Here is a 25175-nt window from a genome sequence, read left to right on the forward strand (position 1 = left end):
TTGGAAAAGTCAATATTTTGAATGATCTCTGAATCATTTTGCATTAGAAATTCTAGATTTGATTCAATTCTACACAGAGTAATCAACTTAACTCTTACAGATTTAAACGAATGAATGTTAACTTTGCTGATTAAATGATTTAATTGCATCACTCATGTTAACCTAGTAACTTCAATAACCAGGGGAAAGGTCATGGGTCATGTGACAAAATAGACCAAGATGGCGGCAGAATCGTCCCAAACCCAGGAGATGACAGCTGTAGGAGGATCTGGAGGATCCAGCGAGTCAGAAGGGGGTAAAAAGAGGATAACGTCCGATGCACGAGGATCTTGGGGAGTTGGTGAAGGAGGCTGGCCGATGCCGGTACTGTTTGGGAAGAGAGAAGCGCCGAGAAAGACCGGTGAGTTGGAGGCGTGGCATTCCTGGCACGATATGGTGTGATTTGGATCGCTGTTGTTTTTGACGTTATATAACACTGTGTCGTTGTTGCAGCTGTTATTTTAGATACCGTAGCAGGTTGTTAAAGTGCAGAAAGTTGCTTAACCTTATCAGTTGGCTTGATGTCTACCTTGCCGTTGCTGACAGTAATCAAGTTGAAACTGATATGTATATTTTGGTCTTCAAAATTCTGTTTCCTGTTTGCTGTTATGGCCTAATTAGAATTATCAGATAGGACATTGAAGTTCAGCTAGGAGGTTTATATCAAATATCATAGGTCTGCGGTCACTGATATAAACATTGTTCTTAGGGTGTTAGAATCTATCTATGTGTAGCTTGCATATAGTGCTGTAGAACCAGATGGTCTTGAAAGCATTTGAATCCCGGCTGTTGAAATGTGTTTGTTTGACTTGCTTGTGAGGCGTGCATAGTCCAGTTGTTAGCGATCTTGCCTCTTGAACTAGAAGCCGCAGGTTTGATCCCAGCTGTGTTGCTCACCCGACATGCACGCTACTGGAAAGGCTTGCAGTCCTTAGGACGGTATGTTAAGCCATGGTCCAATGTTCATTGTGCTTGTCGAAAAGAGCTAGGGGAACTTCCCCCCGGTACAATGAACCTGTAAATACTGTACATAGCATCTGTCTTCTCTGTCACGACCAGTGGAAGAATAGCTCTTTGGTGAGCTAAAACTGGATCAAGATCATGTTCCTTTCCTTTGCATACTACTTATAAATAAAAGTATGGCACATCTTCAGGCAGAATGTTAAAGATATGGTCCTCTGTTTGAACAGTATCCTTGTCGAGAAGGGCTCTGGAAATTCAACCAGTAACTTGATCACTTACAGCACTAACACTAAATGTCTGTCCCCTGACTTCAAAATATCTGTCCTCTGACTTCAAAATATCTACTGACTTCAAAATGTATACTGATTCTGTGTATTGAATATGCTCTATCCTTGAATGGGGAAATCAATTGCAGTCGGTCAAATGAGACTAATGAAAGCCTACTTTGGATTGATTTTGGCCAGCTAGAGTAAGACTTGAGGCTCTACACAGGCAATTCTCTTTGCCTTGTGGCCTCAAGAGGATAAGTTCTTGCAGCTACTACTTGACTACTACTAGCATGACTCAGTTATATAACTATCATTATACTATATGTATGACTGTAAGTGTAAGTGTATTGTGGCCAAAGTGCTTTAAGTTGAGGATCTTTTATCTAGAGCCTAAACTACTACTATATCCTGAGTTGTGAAGGCATATATTCAGCTTGATGGTTAGCAAGTAAAAAGATTGAGCCAGTGGTTGCTATGGAGGATGGCATCCAGGCTAGCCTATACTGAGAGGGAAATGATAATCTTAGTGTCATACAATAGTATAAGTCAATTTAGTGATATGATTTTCTAGGTCTTGCTAGCATCTCAATACTCAAAATGGTAATACTACAAAGTAACGTTTAGTCTTACAGTATGATGTCGCTGACTTCTTAACCAGGCAGCCTCAGTACTGTCATATTCTGTAAATGTATTTAAGTTTGCATGGTTTTTATTTCGCGGTAGAGAGAAATTGAAGTGTCCGCAGTGGTTTTAAGTTCGCTTTTGAAACAATAGTAGCGCTACAGTCATAGGTGGGCAAAAAGTTTCGCAGTGGTTTTAAGTTCGCGCTGAAGAGTTCACCGCAAAAACTGCGAACATACCTGCATTTACAGTATATTAATGAAGCTAGTTCTTTAACCGACAGCTGTACCAGATTATACAAACTAAACATACCCAGACTATAGCTGATTTCTTAACCACCTTCTTTACTTCTTAGTACTATCAGCACTAATGCTCAATACACTGTTATAATTGAAATTCTACACCCAAGCCAGAGTCTGAATGCATGTATGTATGTGGTGTTCACACTGTCAGTGTCAGTATTGCCATCAGATAGAATGCTCATGTTCAATGACAGGAATCAAGTGACAGAGTGGTAGTAGATGACCGTATTTGGATAAAAGATGAGCAGTCCCAGTGTAATTGTTGTGATAGTGTGCCTGGGGCAAGGCCAAATTCAATTAACTGTCATGTTTACATGGTGTAACAGCTGGTACAGTGTAAATGGTCCAGTGTAATCACATTAACAACCGTCTGGGCTGAGCAGTCAGATCAATTGTTGGCCTCTCCTAAATTTCAGTATAATATTCTTGTGCTAAGGTAGGGCCAGACTGGGCACAGTTGGTTGATCTGATGAGTTCTAGGTGATTTCTTGTCATGGAAACAGGTAAGGTAATACTTCATTCATCATTTCAATATATTGAGGTTGAAGACAGTAGCCTGGATACAATCCTCCTTAGTTTCACAAGGGGAGAGGGAATTCTCTTGTAGTTGAATTGAAAATTGAAAGTTGTCCCTTTCATCTGAAAAGGGAAGGCTGTAAGATCATCTTAGCTAGATTTTCTTATCCAGCGGAGTTGGCAAGCCTGTTACTTTAAAGCTTGTGTGGTCTTGTACACCCTAAATTGTTGCAATTAGCAGTTTTATGATTAGTGTTATGTGTTGTTTTATTGTCTGCTATGATGTTATGTTGAGATGCAATGGGATATTGCCAAACCATATTGTGAGTGTGAGAAATTTCCTAAATTCTGTACATATAGTTGAGTTTCTTCAATCTTAACATGGCTTAATCTTGTATATCTACATCTTCAAAGACTATATGACATTGTATGAATTATTGTTATTCCTGTCTTTAGAGACATTCGTTTTGCATTCAAATTTTCTGCCATGGTTGCCATATCTATCCTACCAAGGAAGTTTACCTATAACCTCCTTGATCCTACCAGTGCAACAGCTGTTTATATCTATAACAGTAGAAGTTGAGATATCACATGCAAACACCCTACATGTAGTACACATTGCATATAAATGATTATAATACACGCACTCCAAAAGGTGCTGATAGAGCAGCAGTGGTTCCTACTGGTTTAGGGATGAACTGCAGTATGTCCAGCATCAGCGATGTCATGCATTGCAGCTTTTTGTCAGCAGGTGGCACTGTTGTATTTTCTTGCTTCATGCAATTGGATACTGTAGGTATACAACTGCAAGTGAACAACAAGATGAAGTGATCTCTTTTCCTTAACGACTGTAGTATTGATCTCTTCTAACAAAACTTGAACAAGCTATTGTACACATAATGGTCACTATTTGCACGGTTTAACCTATAGCTATCTTGCTACCTCAACCTGGTAGTCATTGCAGATTTGGTCTGAAAGGCTGCCTCAGCAGGGAGAAGGTTAAACATGTTTATAACCACATCTTGGCTGCCGGCCAATCATATACTAGACAGCATCTGTGAGACAAGTGTGATGTCATACATTACCCAGAATGCGGGTGACCTGTGACCTTGTGAGGTTTACCATACTAGATATAAAATGTAGGTTGTAGGGATTTGTGCTAAACCAATATATAGTGTACTCAATACAACTGACACTGTTTTTTATGAGCAAATGATTCCAAATCATGCATGACATTCTTGAAATTCTATTCCTCTCACATTATGAAATGAGTGATATATGCATATACAAGTTTTATGACATGTTCATTTCATTGCACTCATAAATCAAAAGGTCAGATACAAATAACTTCAAAATTTATGATATGTTGATCTCACATTTTGATGAGTTTGAACTCACTGTGTCTTGTTTCATTATTTTTTAGCTTTATAATGAACATTCCAGTTTTTGTTCTTAATTTTGATTTATTGCCCATTTTAGAAATTGCCATACCGTATAATTACGGTAAATTACTGTATCGGTATAAATACTTTAGCTGCATTGTTGTCATTGTTGACAAATTTTGCATTGTTGTAAAATGTAGATTTTGATTTCAAAGATTCTATCTGTAGGATGTGTTCTGTGAAAAATTAAGTCACCTTTCCTGTAACCCAGATTTGCAATATGCTGTCATCGCTTGATCATGATTCCCGTGAGCATGTTCATTTTGCCACATAGAATTCATGAATAATGAATATATTGTCAATCTCATTACTAATAATGCCATCCCCTGTAAGATTTCCTATGGGAGTCTAGGATGTACTGTATATAAGTATTCATGTGGTCTTTCAGAATTGTGCTGTTATTTACTGTCTTGTTTTGTGAAATCCTCATATATAGCTCAGTGGTGTTTGTGACTGTGCCAGCCCTCTTTGCTTGCTGAGCAAAAACTGACGACCCTTGGCCCATGGTTGCAATTGTTATTGCCAATACTGTTAGATATCCATGGGGAATATGCAGATACGTTTTTATTGTCGTTATCTGAATAATGGCGCCAGCGGTGCATCATGTAGCTCTTCAGACGGCCTACGTCCTGGGTCATGTGATCATCTCATTAGCTATTCCGACCGTCTACTACCCCGCCTCTACATCTGAATTATTCCAGTCTGCAGAATTTACCTACATTTTTTTCTCAGAGGGTTAAATCTGAAGCCCAGAGATGGTTCTAGAGCTGTTGACTGCTGTAGAGAGTAATATAGAACATTAGGACCAGTGTCTTTTGAATATTAAGTGAGCCGGTGGTTAGGTTTCAAGATGGCAGAAGAGACGATTTACCTGTGTAATTTCCGCGTCTCGGTGGATGGAGAGTGGCTCTGTCTACGGGAGCTCGGTGACCTAAGTGTTACGCCTCAGTTGGAATCACCTCAGGAAGGTTAATATTGGTTCTTTCATTTTATTTCTCTGCTAAAATTTTCTTGGTTAGATGCTTTGTTCAGAACCTGTGTAAGGAATTTCATTATATACAATGCCTATCTCGATTGTTGGTGAATGTGAAACATATTGCAAGTAAGCATAGCAGTATGTAGGATCTGAATATGATAACCAAGATACAAAACCACAGGCATCAGGTATATGATTGTATTAATCGTTCTACGGGCTGTGTCTGAGATAAGGGTAACCAGCCATGTTATTGACTCGACACGTTTCATTACGGGGACTGTTTTGCTGGCTGATTTTCTCTTTTTTGAATGTCAGCTAATTTCTTGCTTACATGCTTACCTCATTCCATGTGCATGTAGGCCAACCAGGCATTGCATATACCCCAGTAATGTAATTTTTGTATGTCAAGCACTGACAGGTCATGATTTTGCCTCTCTATCTGTATGGACGTGTCATGTCATGAGGACAATTTCAATATGGTAACATCGCAATATAATAAAATCATAGATTCATGTACATGTAGTTTCAATACATTGTTTAAAAGTAATAAAACAGTATTGTTGTAGTATCAATCAGGCATTTTGTCTGCATGATATAACCATATGTAAATTGATTAAGAGTTACAAAAAATTATGTTTTTTTATCCAAAAAGGTGTGAAGATCGGATTTGACATTTGTGTTTGAGAAAATGAGGATAAAGGTAAATTTATAAGTGTATGCCTGTTAAAAACAATACTGTTGTATCAGAAATGTACATGTACAGTAGTTTCAACTCCATATGTTGTGATTTTACCGTCAGCTACTTGCCATAGGTAATAGTAGTGTACGTGCTTCCTTTTGCAAAAGGAAAAGAATCATCCACACAAAGATACAGTTCTAAAGATGATACTGTCATGCTAATCTAAACAATACAAAATATCTTAGGCTGAAAACTGAATGATTTTGCTTATTCTTATGCAAAAACAAAATAAGAATATGGACATATCTGACAACTCAACTTCTGAGGTGTTTGTAAGTATTAAGGTTGCCTGTTATTTGTAGTCCCTGTCACAGTTCTGTATGTACATGAACAAGATGATACTTTTCTATCCTTTAGTCTTCTCCTTCCTATATGCCCACATAATGTGTATGTCTTCACCACTGTTCTCTATGTTTAGGAATGGTTCTTGCTATTGGACACACTATCGGTAAGAACCCCACATGCACAGCCCCATAGCTTCTTTGCAATACAGATTCTCTTCCAAAATCTTAATTGCTTGTTGTAACAGGTTTATTTTAATTGTTGCCATCCATGTTAAGATAGATGTATTGTTGTCTGTTACCATCTTCGAAATGTACATATCTATGTGGGAATGTCATGATTGCAATTAAAGCAAAATGCATGAAGGAACTATTTTGCTGTTATGATACTGCTAGAGTAATAGCAACATGGCAGGAAAAGATTAGAGGTTTTTAACAGCTAGAATTAAGAGATCATATCCCTTAAGCAACTTAAGAAGCTTCAGAATTCAGAATTAGACCTTTGACTCCAAATCCTCTTTCAGGTGAATCAACCCTCTCTGTTTTAACTTTCAGTCTGCTAAGGTACAGTGCTGTTTGGCACCAAATTTGTATATGTTGTATCTGCATAGGCAGCAGGGGGAAGCCGGCCTGACAGCATTGAATGGAATTATTACATTTTCAGTTGACATGTTGCTTATAGATAATCATGATACAGAGTTTGCTTCTTCTTTAAAAAAATTGAAAAATCCATTCCTTTACCATAATCTTGCTTTATACAGTATAAGGTTTGGAGCCATGGAATAGCTACAATGTTGGTACATATGAACTTAAGTCGTCTGTTGTACCCTTCTGTAGTGCCTGAGGAGAATGACCCGCCTAAGGACCCCACGGCCATAGAACGGGCCAACCTGCTGAACATGGTCAAACTCAGCATCAAGAGCCTGATTGAGTCGTCCTACCAGGTCGGACGTACGCTGGACAAGGACTTCGCACCGCTGCAACAGTTTCTCATCGTGATGGAACATGTGCTCAAACACGGACTCAAAGGTGGGGCTTACACATCGCTTACTGCTTGAGGGTCCACTGGCCAGGGATTATCATGGCTGTCGAGAACGCTTATGAACACTTATACTGTAATACACTTTATCTTCATGGTGGCAAAATTCCATGGTGTAAGGAAAATTGACATTTTCACGGAACTTTAATTTCATGGTGGCGCCAAGTGATTTACAGAATGGATGTGTGAAGGAATCATAAAGGATTACAACAGGTTTTTCACGGTGATGATAAGTTCACGGTACAGAGGTGACTGTGAAAACAGTGAACATAAAGTTACAGTGAAAGAAACAAGAATTACAATAATCTCTTCATCTAATCCTCTCATGTAGGGCATTGAGGGCGAAATCCTCCGTATTTGTATCAAATTCTGTTTTACTTAGCGTTATGGCTTTTAGTCAGCCTGACTAAATTTGCTCCTAGCAGCCTGCCTGACACTTATCAGGGAGATTGTATAGACACAGGCTAGCTTTTGGTGTAGACTGCTGGCTTGTTTGATGAATTTGTTTTTTTATTCCTCTTTTCCATAACTGACTGGAGACCATTAGAACAGTAATACACATTACTGCATTAGAAACATTGTACATTTGTGTGTGTAAATTATGACATCAGGTCTTCATGGATTAAGGACTAAACTTAACATTAGGTCCTGTCATTTTTTTGAAGTTGGCAAAGTAAGCTCCTTGACAGTTCTACAGTTTCAAACAGTGTTTCAAGCTAGCCTTACGATTGTCGGGAACCCTCCTTCAGTGGAACATTTAGTATACAGTTTGTTTAGTGTTCAAACAAAAGCACTAACGACTTCAACAAAAACTTCGTTGCCTATTGCCCATGGTCAAACACAGTACAATCCTGCCCTGTTGAAGCCATACTTTCCTCCTCCTCTCCAGCTAAGAAGAGTATCCTCAGTACCAACAAACATGTGTGGGGTCCTCTGGAGGCTGTGGAGAAACTGGAGCCTGAAGCTACTGAGATCAACAACAGTGTCAGAGAACTGCCTCAGATCAAGTAAGACTAGTTGTTGTTAGGTTGTACTAATAACACTGACTGAGTCTTTGGATTGGTAAGTCACACAGACATACATATACTTAGTTGATTCTGTGAGGAGTTTGCTTTTACATGGAGTATTGGCTGTGAAGGAACTTGAACTTGAAGCTACTGAAATCAACAACAGTGTCAGAGAACTGCCTGCCCTCAGATCAAGTAAGACTATCTGTGGTTATAATTAGGTTGTACTAACACTTACTGAGTCTTTGGATTGGTAAGTTACATAGACATAGTTGATTCTTTAAAAAGTTTGCATTTACATGACTGTGGAAAGAGTTGAAACAAGTCACTGAGATCAACTGCCCCAGATCAAGTGTGGTTAGGTTGTACTTTTTAAATGTAGTTAGTCTTTGGATTGATGGAAGTCCCACAGACATCATTGATTCTATAGGTGTTCCACCATCTTGGATCAAACTAGGAAGTTACCAATTCAATTTGAATTATGCCCATTCGTGAGAAATGAGCACAAGCAAGTCAATCGTATAGATCTTACTGTTTTAGGTTGAACTAACCGGCATGGTAGCTGTAATATAAAGTGCAAATGCTGCAAAGTGCAACATCACACTGTCGTGACTGAAGTTGGAAGGATTGCATGAGCAGGAGATGCATTTACGGTGGTCTCCAAATCAAACCTTGGCACTAACTAACATCTGGCACAATTTGCTTGCGCTGTAGGACGTACCCAGGAAAGGCCCGTGCCTGGCTACGACTGGCCATGATGCAGAAACGACTGGCAGACTACGTCAAGACCCTGGTGGAGAAGAAGGATGTTATGGGGTAAGTCAGGATCATGTTCATGGAGAAGTTGTTCATACTTGTTGAAGATAAGTTTTCTAGTTCATTGCTGAAAAGGATCGGTAAATGTTTGAATTTAAACTATGATGAGAGAAGTACCATCATCATCATCATCATCTATCGGCCATCGGCCGGGACTAAATAAGTACCATCATAATGATTTTAAACGAGCAGACATGCAACTACACCTTATCAGATAAACCAGGAACACAAATTACTTTAAAATGTTGAAAGGCACTTGCACTTTGGAACATCATCTTTTAAATCTTGTAAGTGACCATATAGTTAAAATGATCAGTATTATTGTTTCCACTCAATTCCAGTCATGTTTGTTAACGCAGAGTTCTATGAGGCATTTCCCATCCCAGTTTCCAGTCATGTCTGTCCTTGTTAACACAGTGAGTTCTACGAGCCGTTTGCGCTCCTGATGGAAGAGGAGGGGATGGTGTTAGCAGGGCTGCTGGTGGGGCTGAATGTCATCGACTGTAACTTCTGTGTCAAGGAAGACGACTTCGACTCACAGGTACAACAGTCTTACACCAGTAACTCCCGCTGGGTACAATGAATACTGTAAATGCAGAAATGTTTGCGGTGGTTTTATGTTTGCGGTTTTTGCGGTTACTGTTTCACCGCAAACTGAAAACCACTGCAAACCTTTTTGTCCAATACTGTAGCAGTATGTGACTATAGCGCTGGCGCAAACTTAATACCACCGCGAACACTCCATTTTCGCCTTAGCGCAAAATAAAAACCATGCAAACTTAAATGCATTTACAGTAATCTGCAATATTCAATGAGTGACTTGTAGCCCCCAAGCTTTAGAATATCTGTCGTGTGATATTTCAGAGATGGGGGTCTGGCATCCAGGTAACTTGACAAATTCTTATTTCTATCTATCACCAAATGAAAGAAAGAATTTTATGGAAACCATTTTTTACTCTGGTTTTAGGGGAAAAGTGAAATCCTACACTCTTTAGAGAGCCGAAACTATATAATATATATAATGTATATAATTATGATTATGTATTGTTGTACTTTTTTTAATAGGCCTGAGTCAGCTTACAGATGTGCCTTATGTGGCAGAGACTGTTATTTTCGTGTAGAATTGTTTAGAAATAGATGAAGCCGTAGTGCTGATGTCAATTAGGATTTTACCATGGTCAATATTGACCAAAGGAGGCCATATACCAATTTTTAAACTCTTGAAAACACAATGTTGTATATTCTCACGAAAGGGTGAAGATGGTCATATACTGTATTTCCTACAACTTAGAAGCAGTAGTTCTGTATTTGACCTCTATGTTTGCCTGCCGCCCACAGCTGGGTGTGATAGACTTCAGTATGTACCTGAAGGACCCTGGGAACTACACAGACAGGTCACCAGGAGAGGCCAGTCGGTAAGTCACCACAGCTTTCTTAGGTGGGCACGGTGTTCTAGCCAGCGCCCATCATTCCGTGCGCCCGTCATAGCGCGCGTAGTCCAGTGGTTAGCGATCTTGCTCTGGAACTAGAAGCCCCGGGTTCGATCCCGGCTGTGTCGCTCACCCGACATGCACGCTACCGTTAAAGATCGCAGTCCTTAGGACGGGACGTTAAGCCGTGGTCCACTGCTCATTGTGCTTGTCGAAAAGAGCTAGGGGAATTTCCCCGGTACAATGAACCTGTAATTACTGTACGTAGCGTCTGTCTCCTCTGTCACGACCAGTGGAAGATTAGCTCATCTGTTCATTGAGTTCATTTGAGCTAAACTGGTTCGAGATTCCTTTCCTTCTCCTTTCCTATCCGTCAGAATTTTGACAGAATTTTGTCGCTCATGATGGACAAAAATATTGCCCAATCCTTCATTTTTGACCACGCCTACCGCCAAAATAAAACTGAAACCCTTGTGTAATTTTTCACCAAAAGATTTGTCATCAAACTAAGGGTAATCTACCAGCAAAATTTGCCCCTCAAAATGCAGAAAATAGCGTTTCAGTGGGTTAAGGTTTCAAATTGGCTGTTCTGTCAAATGAAATTGAGATGACGGGTAAAAATTTCAGGCTGGCTAGAACACTGGGTGGGGAACACAATTCAGGCCATCTTCAGACAGACTGCTGTGTTTCATGTATCCCATAGGATTAGAACAGGACAGGGGCAGATATCTGACCTATGACATTGGCTTGAGGATTGAACTTTAAGATCAAAAGTGTCGTAAGCAAATCAACAAATGATAAACTAAAGAAACTGTATTTCATAACTTAATTGACTGTCATGTTTTGAATAAAAGATCTATGCTATGAGCAAGTCACATTTCTGCTTGATACCTTTTGTATATAGTAACAACCCTGTTAAATGATGTCCTTCTTTTAATCTACTTTCCATGCTGCTAATACATTGTCCTGAATGGTAAGTTAACATACATGTACCTATTCAAAGAGCCTCAATGTCCTTCCTCAAATTAACTAATTGGTACTATTCAAGTGTATGTGGTGTTACTGTATGCTTAGATATCACTTGATGATACAGTGAAAAGACAACACAACAACATATTGATGGACTGTACGTGTATCTATTTCCTGTATTTTTATCATCGATATTACATATTGTTTTGAAGTTAAAAGCTGGAACATTTTCTTTTTTCGTCAGGACTTCCACTAACTCCAGCCAAGCCAACCTGACAGCAGTGTTGGACCAGAAGAACTATGTGGAAGAGCTGAACAGACACCTGAAGTAAGCACATCTCATCCTTAACTCTTTACTCATTCAAGAAATCAGATACCCCATCTTTGTTTCTCTGTATACTGACAACTACCCGTAGGTAGAGAGGTCTTTTAGAGATACTGTAAATGCAGAAATGTTAGCAGTGGTTTTTATGTTTGCAGTTTTCACAGTGAACTCTTCGGTGCAAACTTAAAACCACCGCAAAATGTTTTTGCCCATCTATGACTGCAGCACTACTATCGTTTCAAACATGAACTTAAAACCACCTTGAACACTACATTTTCTCTGTACCGCGAAGTAAAAACCATGTGAAGTGAAATGTATTTACAGTAACTGACTTCATAGTTGATTAGATTTACCATTGTTTTAGATCTAGTTTGTAACACGTGTAGTTCTACATTTAATTTAAACATCCTGTTATTTCTTACCCATCTCAGTGCTACAGTAACTAACCTCCAGGCCAGGATTGAGAACCTAGAGAAGGACAACAGTAACCTGTCGGAGAAACTGGCCATGGCAAACAACAGGGTCCTCCAGCTTCAGGAGGAGGGAGACAAGCTACAGTCTGAGAATACCAGAATTAAGGGGGACCTGGAGAAGAAACTGGTGGTATGCTGATGATTCTGCAACTGTATAGTTTATCTTCTATCAGTTCATGCCTCTTCTTTGACATGTACTGCATGTGGCCTTTGTCACAAAGGTTTGAAATGACCTACATGTACATGATTACAGTCCAAATGAAATATCTCTATAGTCATTAAAGTAATTACAGTAGAAAAGTCATAGCAGGAAAGTATGATTTTTACACATTGAAAAGGACCAGTGTTAGTAGCTTGTAAAGATTAAGAAGTAGCAGCAGTGCATGTACGGTAGTTAACAGGGTTGATGTTGGTGAATTTGGTAGTGACTAGGTTTGAAACTACATTTTTGCTGTGTGTTAAAGTTGTGTAACTTGACTAAGCTGATGGGTTGCAATTTTTTTGATGATAGGATGGGGCATGATATGCAGAATATGATGCATATTGGCAGATGTGAGGATGTATATTTGCCCTTTACAGAGTCCAGAACACAGTCATGATAAATCTTGTCAGAGTACAGGAAACAGGAAATGTTGTATCAGGACTGCACATCTTGTCATCTAGGTAGTCCCAGTTATCAGTTTTAACTTTCTGCATTTCCTTTACTCTTCCTTCTTGAGCAGTACAAAGCACTGTTTGAGAAAAAGTCCCTACATGATTTTGATCCTCCTGTACGTAATGGAAATGCATTGATTTTAGTTGATGCCCCAGCATGGTCAAATTGTTTAGTCTATCTATCCAGACATGCTGACTTTTGTCTATCAAGGATGGAAAAATAATCAGTAGTTTTGTTTATCATGAGCACCATGTGGTCTGTCCAAAAAAAGGAAAGAAAAGAAATGCTGGCTGCTGGTAAGAACCCTAGCTTTGTAAAGGCAGATCATGAGAACACTGCTTTACACCTGAACACAGGCTGTACAACAAGACGTACAAACTGAGCGCGAGACCTACCAGAAGTCCCGTGCAGGGCTGGACGACATGTATGTCGAAGCACAAAAACAGTTAAGAGATGAGACTCAGATGAGACTGGTAAGTGATGTGGTAGAAGTGAGGATGTTTCTGTAGGCGTGGCTGCCTCCCTGCTCCATGTGTGACTGTCTCCTCCTCTTTTGTACCACACAGAGTCCTCCAACTAAAGCTCTTTTCTTCCTCATCACCTCTTCTCTTGTAGCAAAAGAAGGTGTCCTTCGCAGCGCCTATGGGTTCAGAAAACCCAGGGGATGTAGAAAGGGCGGACACACGTGCCAAGTTGGACGATAAGGTCTGTCTTGATTTAGTTCCTGACCTTCTTTTGCTTCTAGAGATGAGGCATCAGGCTGGCACCTGATCCAGAAAGTCAGTCTCGATGGAATTAACAAAACCAGCTGCCATGGTGCAATCAACAAGCAGAGTATGCTGTCATATGTTTTATGGTCAATTTTTTTTTGTGCCAAATGAAGTTAAACTACTAGTATACCAAAACAAGAAGTCAAATCCAGTGCATTTGTCTTCTGATTCTTCCTTTTTTTCCACCACCATTGCTTTCTCTGTCTCTGTACCCCTCTTGTATTTGTTTATTCCACTATGTTGTTATTCTTTTGTTGTTGCAGTGTTTGTTTAGTTTGTATTTCATATTGCAGTTGCTTTGGTTTCTAGCCAATTTGTTTTGCAGTATCTCAGTGCAGTGGTAATATGAAAAAATGTTGGTGGAAGCTAAACTGTATATGCAGATCTTTTAATCACATAGAAGGATTTTTTTACGATTGTAAAATAATGACTGTTAGACAAGGCATACTCTTGCATTTGTTAAATCATGCATATGATGTTAGATAGTTCATATCATAGCTTTGCCAAAGATGAATTGTACACCTGTCAAAGTACATATGATAATATAAATCATTTTTATTTTCTTGCTGACTTTATACAGATTTTCAAGAAAAATCATTTACACATGTAGGTCCACACTCTGCAGGCTTAAAGTCTTAGCTAACATCGACTAACATAATTCCACTAGGGTACATAATTCTGCCACCCTGAAAAGATATGTCCAAACAGATCTCCAAACCAACATCCCCCAGTATGATGCACTCCTGTATATCTTGACTGTGCATACCTGGGGGTGCTGCGCTAGAGATCTCTCAAACCCACTGTTTTTCAAAGTGGCGGATTTATGTTACCCGGCATATTAATGTTAATGGAGGTTGACAATCTTTGTTCACTCCTTGCATAACGTAACAGAAGCCTTGTGTTGTTCGCTACAGTATGAACAAGACCATAGCACGTCCTGGTCAAAAGATACAAAAACAGAAGTTCTGCTGCATTACCAAGGTCACATACCAGGGGGCCCAAAATCGACCTTGAACTTCGGCTTCACAACACCTGCCCACATACCAAATATCATCTTAATCTATCAAGAGTTTCTTGAGTTATGCTGACTACAGTAGTGCGGAAACACAAACAGACAAACACACACACAGACACACCCAAAACTATATCTCCATTTTTCATGGAGATAATGAAACATTCTGGGTCCTGCCTTACAGGATGTAGAGAAGGAGCTGGAGCTGCAGATCAGCATGAAGCAGGAGATGGAGATGGCCATGAAGCTGCTGGAGAAGGACATCCACGAGAAACAGGACATGATCGTGGGCCTGCGCAAACAACTGGACGACATCAAAGCCATCAACATCGACATGTACAAGAAATTCCAGGTCAGAATCATGTTTCAGGTCTAGAGGAGCAGAAGGTTACTGATAAATACACCAAAAAACAGTTGAAGGTCAGACATCCAGGTGATATGATACGCCAAAAAACAGTTATTCAACCAACTGTATAGAATTTTGAAACAGTCAGACGTTAAAGGTAAAAGGTAAAGCAGGCATCCTCAATTGAGGTGAAGCATGATGCTTTTTCAAGTAGCTAGTGGTAGTGCAATGCGGCTTCGCCACGGCTCGTGTCAGATGTTAAAGATTAAAAAACGAATTTTTTTTTTCCTTACTGTACTTGGTGGCAATGAGTTCCACTCATGATTGTATCACATGGGGGCTACATTTTCTGCCAGTTTACCTGCACAAGTTTCCATGTTCCACAGGCTGCCGAGGGATCTCTGAAGCACAAGACAGAAATGTTGGTCAAACTGGAAGAAAAGTGCACACAAATGAGCCAAACTATAAAGGACATCGAACAAAGGTCAGTACTTATCATTTGTGTCTCAGTCAAATAAAATGGAACTGTTTAAAGGCCAAACAAGCAAGCAGCACAAGCATTGGTCATCACTTGACATCTTGAAAGACACTGTTAATCCTGAAAATCAAATTTAATCTGAAATCAGATCGAATAACATAAAGTCTATTATTAAAGTTATCACAAAATGTAAGAAACCATTATGTGGAAAGGAAAGTGTGTGATTTCAATGACAAATTTGGCTAAAATTTAGTATTGTGATGAAATATCACAAGTTTGAAGTTGTTTACTTGTAGGAGGTTTTAAAATTTCCATCCAACTCAAAAGTGACCATTGTTACATGCTGCTTGATGGAGTCATGTAACATTGGTTTTGAAAGTTCATGCATTGATGACAGAATAGGAAACAGAGGCTTTTCCTCTGGTGGCTGTGAACAAATCCTTTATTAATGTAGTGCCATTGTGTATATCTGTGATTAGTGCATTGGGAAAGATGAATACTGTGCCGTATACCTTATACAAAAGTTTCTACTTTAAAAGTCAAGTATTATTATCTTATTAATCAAACTGAATATCATTAGAGGTTTTGGGAGAACTAAATATTGGGTTCCCCTATTGCTGTTACAACATGCCATGACATCCCCCATAAGACCCCTTTCTAACCGCTATCCCATTCATGACCAATCATTCGTAAGCTGTTGACAAGAGTAGATAGAATAGTGTCATTCTAAAGTGTTATAAACCAGAATATTTCTTGGTACTACTGGCATCTATGGTCTGTCTGGATGTATGTGGTACCATCTTAGTAATTTTGCTTTTTCCATTGTTTTCCTTGCATTCTCTCTCCTTCTATGATTTCTTGCCCTAATTTCCTTGCACACAAACATTTTTAGTACGAGCAAAAAGACGGAACATGAAGAACATGACTAAACTGGGAAGTTTAATGAATGATGACGCCTGTTGTAGGGTCTCAGTGTTTTAATGTTGGTGTATGGGACTATAGCTGTGGTCTGTGTGCCTAGGGTACGCGTTGCAAAGAAGTTAAAGTGAGTTAGTTCTGATCGTCGCTGACGTTAAACGTCACGTTTGCGTGAAAGCAGTCATCACCTGAAGCGTGAAGGGACCGTTCTGCCGCCATCTTGTCAAATATTTCGATGCCTTCACTTACATCCGTTCACCCATAGTACCGCTGCTTAACCTGCATGTACAGCTCAGTACATGTGTGTGTCATGAATGCTGCAACTGTTGTGGAAATGAAGAGAGAACCTGCAGAATTATGTAGAGTTGAAGTTCAGGAGATTTGCCAGTGGATTCATGTTGGACCATGTTTTAAAATAAATGTATACAATGTCGTCCAAGGTTTCTTGTATAGGAAATTCTTTTAATAGTACATGATGAAACAACTGTAAAAGTATAGATATTACTAAGTCTTCCTTTGTTGTACTCAACTACTCTGTGATACTTGGGTCACAATTCCCAACTCTGGGCCTGGCCGGGCAGTTTGTGGGAATGAAAAGTATGATATAAAAGACAACAATACACAAAAAAGTTACAAAAATTCATTATGAGCACCATTTGTGTATATTTTTGATGTCACACAAACATCCCGGCTGGGCCCCGATCTGTAAATGTGATCTTGGCATAACTCAGAGTTCAAAAGAAAGGAATTAGCAGGGTTTACAAATTATTAGTTTATTTTTTAGTGTCTGGTATCACTTTCTTTAAACAAAAACCATAACCAAACCTGAAAATCATTCCTTGATTATTCATTTTCCCAAAATATATTTTATGATACTAATATAGAAAAACCTTTTGGCCTCAAGGTTCTGTCTACTTCACCTCCCTTAGTTTGTAATATGGTACACAAAAAAACAAAAGAACAAAAGACAAGTTTTGTATGAAATTTTGATTGTTTGTTAAACTTTCAGTGTAACAAGTGCTTCATTCAGTCTTCCTCTTTTTTCATTTAGAAGAGTTTGATCCTACTCATTTTCCACTGCATATCTTAATTCATTCATATCATTGCTTCTCCTTTCTTGTATTCCATACTTTATGCAATAATGTACATTATTAAGAAATACCAAATGATAGTGTAATAGAGTTAGATTTCTGTTAAGTTACTTTAAATTTGTTGTCACTTATAAAGGTTTCTTCCATTGCAATTTCATAAACTTGTCTTTGGTTTTAGCTTCATGAACATTTTCTCAGTTACATTGTAGTTGTTGTTGCATAGTTGAATATTGTACTAGTACTGGAATTAACTACAAGGTTTTGGGTCTGTGAAGTAAAATATAACCCTAAGGCATAAATGGTCACTGCAAAACAATTAAAAGGAATAACTAGATCTACAGATTTCTAATGAAAACATGTCATCTCAGTATGCAGAGTTGATAAAATTGTATCCAAACTTAATTTTCCAATTGTAATGAAAGGAAGTGCTGAGCCATACTGTGACTCCAGCCTTTGTTCACTTTAACATTGAAGGTGTTGTGATCTGCTCTAACTGCAGCATCATACATTAAAGTTCCCAGATTGTTTGAATTAATTTAGCTTTTCCTTTTACTTTCCTCCTTTTCTGTTGCAAAACCTTTTTGCGTTCTTTCCTTTTCTTTTGTCACGACTAGAGTGTGCCACTATTTTCCAATCTCTTTTACCCTTTCGGTGGCGATCCTGTGTTTGCTGGCGTGCCTGGTCTTTGGTTGGTTTGTCATGGTTTTGCAGTCAGTTTTGTTGGGTTTTGTCGGTGTGTGTTGGTACAGACTGAAACAGGCTGAGAGAGAAAAGATGGGAGCAGAGGAGGCCGCCAGGAAGCTGGGTAAACAACTGGTGGACAAGGATACAAAACGGTTAGTGATAGGAAAGAATGAACAAAATGATAAATGAAAGAACGATGAAATGAAGGATGATTGAAGGAAAGCACTCGTAGCAGATAGCAGAGATAGTAAAGTGTGAATTGCTTTGCTGAGTTACAAAGTTTCAGATATACTGCAGATATTGCAAATGTTATTTGTACTGATTTGCGACATTGAGCTACAAATTATGACAAAAGGTAAATCTGCAATTTCTCTTGTAGATATTATTCATGACATAACTTTTGATGATGAGCATGAATATGAGAAAACTACAGAAAATAAGGGACTGTTACAGATATATTCATAACAGTATCTAGCTTATAAGAGAGGAAGTAGAATGATAAAATGTAGTTTATATGGAGTGTTTTTAGCAGTCCTAGCATTTTTACTATAATTGTAAAATTCGATGCACAATTTGAATGATCTGTAGGATGTTTCTGTAACCAATCATACAGCATATTTTTTCCCTTCCCATGACAGAGCGGCAGTAGAAACAGACTTGAAGATAGAGCGAGAGTGGAGAACAGCACTGCAACAAGACATCGAGAAACAGAAGGAAGTCATCCAAGAACTCCAGACAGAACTTCAACAGATGGAAGCAGTTAAAAAGGTACAAAACTCTTCTGTCTTTTCTACTGGCTATCATACACTATGATATATATGTCAGGGTAGAGACTCTGATCTAGTAGAATCGTTGATTCTACCGACAGACATCCCGATCGGAGTCTCTGTCGACAGAAACTCTGATCGGGATCTCTAACTTTAAAGTCGCTGATTCTGCCAGATCAGAGTCTCTACCCTGACATACATGTATATCAATATGTGTTGTCATTGCGATGTTAAAAAGTTGTGATGTGTTTATCATCATAATCCATCTCCTTGATAAGATGCTCAAGAGTTTGTAAGTTTTATCTATTATCTCATCTTTCTCTAGGAGTTCCAGTCGTTACAAAACGCCCATGAACAGTTAAAGCAGACGTGTGAAGACCAGGAAAAGACATTAGCAGAAATGGGACATAAACTTAGCGAGTAAGTCAAGACGTAAGACTTTCTACCTCAGTTACCCTTTAGACAGTACAATACTCTTCTTGTCTCTGCCGTGTGAACTTTGGGAATTCCACATCTGCTATTTTTCCTTTGTCCGCTGAAATCACACAAAAAATATATATTGAAAAGATTACAAGCATTGAAAAAATGGAAAATGATAAGATATGAAGAGTGGTATTGTCAAATTCAAGACTTAGTGGAGAATCCTCTGTTTTGCTTGGAGAAAGGAACAGAACAAGCTTGGGACCCAGCAACCTGTTTGTTTTTTCTTGTGTTGTTTTGTATAAAGATTACATGTTCTTATGATCTGCTTTGTCTTCTTGTAATTCGTTTTCATTGAGCTATCCAATGTCTTTCTGTACTTTTACGAAAAGACAAGTTTGACATTGAATGTCATCAAAGATGATCTTTTGTAAAGTCATTTCATCTCAAAACAGAACAGTTCAATACGCCCAGTAGAAAATCCTGCTGTCCTCATTGTTCTCATAGCTCCATAGCTCTTCACATAAGTACACCACTGCTTCCTACAAACTCCTCTCTAAACATCTCTATCAACTCCCTTTTCTATGACATACATAGCAAATTTCCTGTCTAGCAACCATAGAAAAACCTGCCGTGTGACTTGCAGTAGTTAGTAATGGTCTCTGTTTGGTGTTTCTGTAGGTCAAAACTCAAGATGGAGGACATGAAGGAAGCATTGAAAGATGAATTAAAAGTAGGTGGCTGTTTTGTTTCCTTTCTTTTTGCTGTGAAAACAACTTATCATTGTCATTTTTTGCTGTGATTTTATCTGTTGCTCCCTAATTTTCATCACACTACCCCGGTAGTACTGGTCACTTGTAAATTTGGAAACTTACATACTTTGAGTAATGTGGTGGTGATTTACTTGGTGTGTAGATGTTTTGTTTTCATATGTTGACATCTCACTACATGTCTGTAACGGTATTGCTTTAGAAGAAATCAGATTAACATACTATGGGTTATTCCACTTCAAGAGTTAAGGAGGGACAGTCAAGGGACCAAAAATGTTTCTGACTCCCCCCTCCTGGTATTTTAAGTGGAAGAGCCCAAACTTACTAGTTATTATAATAAGTCATTAATAAACTGAGCATGACAAATAAAAAAAGTGCAAGTTGAAGAATGTTTTTATAGCTATGATAGGCATGGCAAATTTTATGAGTAAAAGCTAGTATTAGCTGCTGTGATGACAGACTATGCTGTACTACATGTTATACCATTTACACAGCTTTTGTTTCATTTTCATGTTCCGTTGCAGTTCAACCAGGTAATGTTCTAGCTAATACGGTTTGGGTCCGCAAAATTACACTTACTAACTTTAACAAACCTTTAAATCAATTCTATGTAGTTTAGAGGACTATTTTTAAAAAACTCTAACTCCTTTTTTCTCTAATAGTTAGCTTTTCCTTTTAGCAAACACCTGATTTTAAGTGTAGGACGTATGTAGTATTTATAAACCACTGTTCACTTTGCATTTGGAAAGACTGACAGAAATTTGAAACATCTAGTAAGTGTCATGTATAGCAGTTTTGTCGTGTACAGCAGTTTTTGTGAGTCTGAATTTGTCTCATTTTCCTTCATTTGTCATAGATTTTCAAATTTCCCCGTGCCATGTCAAATTCAAGGTGTTACTCCACCATTACTTAAAAATGTTAACATCGCTAGCTGCTGTTTTTGTCTTTTTGGTTTGTTTTATTACATCTCCCTTAGCCAATTACAAATACAATTCTTACTATTAGCTCAATTTCACCTACTAAATAACATTAGCTATGCCTACTAAACAATATATTTCCATATATTTGCCCCAAAATATACTGTTGAATATTGATGAGTTAAGTTGTATACCAAGAGAAGTAGTTATGAGTGTGAGTTATAGGTAGTGTTAACCAATGCTAGTCCTGTGTTGTCCCCCCAGGATAAGGTATGGACTGATGATAAAGATGTAACCGAGTGCAGACAGTGTGACAAACTTTTCTCTGTATCCAGGAGAAAGGTAAGACTTTCGTTTAATTCTCCTCCAAAATATGATTCATTAATTTGATCATCCTGCTTTTTTGGTTTTACATGTATATTTATTGAACCTCATTTGGCAAGGCAAATATATATTGTCCTTTTGTTTTATAATTGGAAACTTTGTATGAACATCACTGAGTTTAGTGTATGAATGGGTCTTTGTGCTACCTCTTCATTTCATTTGCTAACATTATTGTGTTATGTTGATGAAGCTCAGACGTCCAGGGGATATGATACACAACTTAAACTTACCAAAGTTACTCAAGCAACTTACATGAGAAAATCTATCCAGTTGCCTGAGTAATTTTGGTATTGTCTATTCTTGTGCTACCTTTTTTCTTGTACTCCCTCTTCTGATATCACTGGCTTTTCCATTTCTATCATGAAAGTCTCCTAACCACCTCTCCTAGACTAGATCAGCCTTACTTATGCATACAACTGGTCTGGCTTTCAATAAATGTTGCAAATTTATCAATCAATCAATCAATCAATCAATCACAAGCATCAGGTATAATTCATCAGACACACCTACATTTGATAAAACAGCTATAATGCACTTCTATGAAATTTGTTCAATTCTTTAACAAAACAATATATTTTATATTTACTTTCTCTCCTTCGTCATTTCGGATGGTGGCGTAAAGCTGGCGGCCCCGTGTATGAGGGAGCTTCGGGCGTAAGCCTCAAGCATCAAACCTCTGCACATAAAAGAACCCAACACACTTATCGAGAAGAGTAGCCTAGGGGTGACCCGGTGTGCTTGGCCAAAAACACGAGCCGTGGCGAAGCCGCATTGCACTACCACTAGCTACTTTACAAAGCATCATCTCAATTGAGGATGACTGCTTTACCCTTTTTCTCTCTATTTCCAGCACCACTGCAGGAACTGTGGAGGTATATTCTGTAACGACTGCTCAGACAACAAGATGCCTCTCCCTTCTTCAGCAAAGCCTGTGCGAGTGTGTGACCAGTGCCATACAAAACTCCTAGAAAGATACAGTGCAGTTGCAGACTAGTAGAATATATCACTTCTCATATTTAATGGAAATCTAGAGTGTAATTTGTGTTTGAAAATTTTGATATCTTGATTTGTTAGTCTTAGTACTTTTCAACCAAGAATTAAGTATTCCAGAAATGCAACTTATTAGTATAAGGTATACCCTCCTCATAGCTAGAACTTACCCTTACTTCAAATTTATTGTTTGATTTTGTGCTATTTTCTGTATGTTGAAGAGAACAAATCAATCATATGACACTTATTCCATCCACAATGTGTCTATAATGCTGCTTACTATCCTTTTTGTGCCATACACATTCTAGACAACTTAAAATTCTTTGATATACAGGAGTCATTTTACTTTATTACTTGTCAAGAATGGCATTGCTTTCTACAATGTTGTCTCAGAACGATGTTCTATACATTTTTGCCACAATAGACTAAACTAGAAATGTTTGAAAAAATGATACGTGTGAATAAGCAAGGACAATGTACTGAATGTCTCTGACTGAGAGGTCACAGAAAAGTTTCAGTGCGATTCTGTACAGGGTACAGCAAAAACATAATTCATCATTATGGTCCAAGATAAAAAAAATACAAACTGGTGTGTGTAACTCCTTCAGTCACGATTATGATATCATTACATCATGAAGAAGCAGAAAACCAGTTGTTTATTTGTTTGTTTGTTTGTTTGTTTGTTTGTTTGTTGAGGTACAATCTTGCCATTAAATTTTATGTTGTCATCGTCAGCTTGAGTAATCTGGTGCTATCTTGTCATGTACATGTTGTATGTTTTGACTTCCAAACCAAGATGACAAGTCTGAATTTTTTGCTACACCTCTTGGCCCTTGAACTTGAACAGGAACATCTTGCGATTATCAATACGGGGAACAATGGGTTCAATTTGGCCCTCCTCAGGTTAACTGACCCAGTTATTGGTACTTTCAACATGTGACCTTTGAAAACACACCCTTCTAAGCCAGTTGACCTTCACTCAAACAAGTTTTCAACCCTATAACAGTCTGTAAGGTCATATGGCCAATGTTGTTTGGACAGTCACCCTGAAGAAGACAGAAGATATCATATTTCTGTGAGAGGACTGTTCTGACACAGTGTTGCATGTACAACTACAAGTGCACATGTTATTATGTGTAGTTTATCATCACAAAAGCATTTTCTGCTGCCAAAATAAATTAGAAACTGTCTTTCAATGCCTTCTGTCAATAGAAAGTGCCTGGGCTTATTGTGCACTATTTATTTTACCTTTTGAAATGATCATGTAAAAAGAATGGCTTCCAAGCAATGGCTATTTAAGATATTTTATGGAAAGTTTATCCAATGTTTAAAAATTAGCATTGTCATTCTAGATTATGGATAAGTCATGAAATGTTGTCAGTGAAATTATCTGACATTTTTATATGTTGTGCAAATATAGGACCAAATGTACAGCTAGGTCAACGAATTTCTGGTTCAATGTAAAGAAATGCATTGCTTTAATCTTGTGATGAATTTTGTAATGCAACTGTCTGATAAATCACTAAGTTGATAAGTGTTGTTTTCATGTGTAGTATTTGTTTTTGGCAAAATGTTATTTCTGTGTGTTCTCTCTATTTCAAAGTTGTGACAATATACATGTAGTTATGAGTAAAAGTAAATGTAATTTGGCTTTGCTACAGATTTCTCTTGCTCTTATACACCTCTTTAGATAAGTTCTGGGACATTTTGGCCAACAACATCTGTTATTCTGACATTTCCAAGATTTTGCACACTTTTGATAGTAATTGAATGACGTCTGCTTAATTCTCTAATCTGAACTTCGTTGTTAAGTCATAGAGCATTCATTTGCACCAGCTCAGGGCAACAATATTTGGACTGTGCTAGAATTTGATGAATTATTAGACTGGAGCTGGAATGAATTGAATCGAATTGAATTGTATAACCTCAATTGTGATTTGACAAATGACAAAACAAATACAAGACAATGCCTTTTTGTATACTGAGTGAATGTCATAATTTTTATGACAAGCTGCTCTCATAATTGAAGGGCAACCATCAGAATATCAGCCTGAAGATTGTAACTTATGAATTATGATGCTGAACAACTTTCCAACGGTTTTAATATTTGTAAGTTGGGTTTATACCTCAACGCAGAATTTATTTGCAACAATTATGCTGAATTGATGTACAATAAACAAGAATGACCCCTTTGTTTTAAACAGCATTTTTCTTGTTCGTGTATGCTTTCATGAATCTCCGGCGTGATGATGACAGGCTTTCCAACAGCGCCTTTTTGCGGATTTCTGTAGAAGTACACTTAGCTTCGCCCATGCATCTTTTCTGTGTCCTCCGCGGGATCATGCGAAATGCAACTACCACCTGTACGCATGCCAGAAAACGTGCCACCACCTCTGGTGACGATTTATAGAATGATTACGGTCCTTCGCTTTGACCAGAAGGTTGTGTTTTCCCATGGAGGTTAAATGATTTCAAACCTCAACAAGATGCAAGATAACTTCTCCTTGGTTTCCCGTAGCATTTATAGTTTCCTTTTTGTATAGACAACAGTTCGCGGTGGAGGCTGGTGGGGGTTACACCTGTGGCACTTTGGGCCCTGTCGTCTACGTCGTGCGGTCGTTGTACGGTGGTATTACTCATATATAAAACTGAGGCCATTGTTGCAAATGTCTTGCAAAATTAAGCTGTCTTGCTGTTCTAGGACTTCTAGATCCTTGTTGGCGGTTAGTTCTATTGCGGCATCATTTTACGACGAACTAGGACGAA

At 38.3% G+C, this 25175-nt stretch overlaps 1 protein-coding gene across 11 annotated transcripts; it reads left to right on the forward strand.

Moving 5' to 3' along the window:
- Nucleotides 1-182: 182 nt before the first annotated feature.
- Nucleotides 183-24615, forward strand: LOC136448412 (RUN and FYVE domain-containing protein 2-like). 11 transcript variants are annotated; one of them, XM_066447886.1, is made up of 19 exons: nt 183-400; nt 6286-6315; nt 6986-7177; nt 8077-8194; nt 8909-9010; nt 9428-9551; nt 10349-10425; nt 11654-11737; nt 12166-12337; nt 13478-13567; nt 14829-14996; nt 15377-15474; nt 18227-18313; nt 18800-18929; nt 19254-19348; nt 20030-20081; nt 20643-20651; nt 21300-21377; nt 22270-24615. In XM_066447886.1, exons 1-19 carry the CDS (start codon nt 220-222, stop codon nt 22411-22413), a joined length of 2031 nt encoding a protein of 676 aa, XP_066303983.1. In that variant the 5' UTR covers nt 183-219; the 3' UTR covers nt 22414-24615. The 11 variants fall into 11 exon arrangements, with proteins under 11 accessions (XP_066303983.1, XP_066303987.1, XP_066303979.1 ...); XM_066447882.1 differs by lacking the exon at nt 13478-13567 and adding an exon at nt 13219-13335 and having other exon boundaries at nt 184-400; XM_066447884.1 differs by lacking the exon at nt 13478-13567 and adding an exon at nt 13219-13335 and having other exon boundaries at nt 184-400; nt 11672-11737.
- The last annotated feature ends 560 nt before the right edge of the window (nt 24616-25175 follow it).

This window comes from Branchiostoma lanceolatum, chromosome 14 (genome assembly GCF_035083965.1).
Source record: "Branchiostoma lanceolatum isolate klBraLanc5 chromosome 14, klBraLanc5.hap2, whole genome shotgun sequence".
NCBI classification, from domain to species: Eukaryota; Metazoa; Chordata; class Leptocardii; order Amphioxiformes; family Branchiostomatidae; genus Branchiostoma; species Branchiostoma lanceolatum.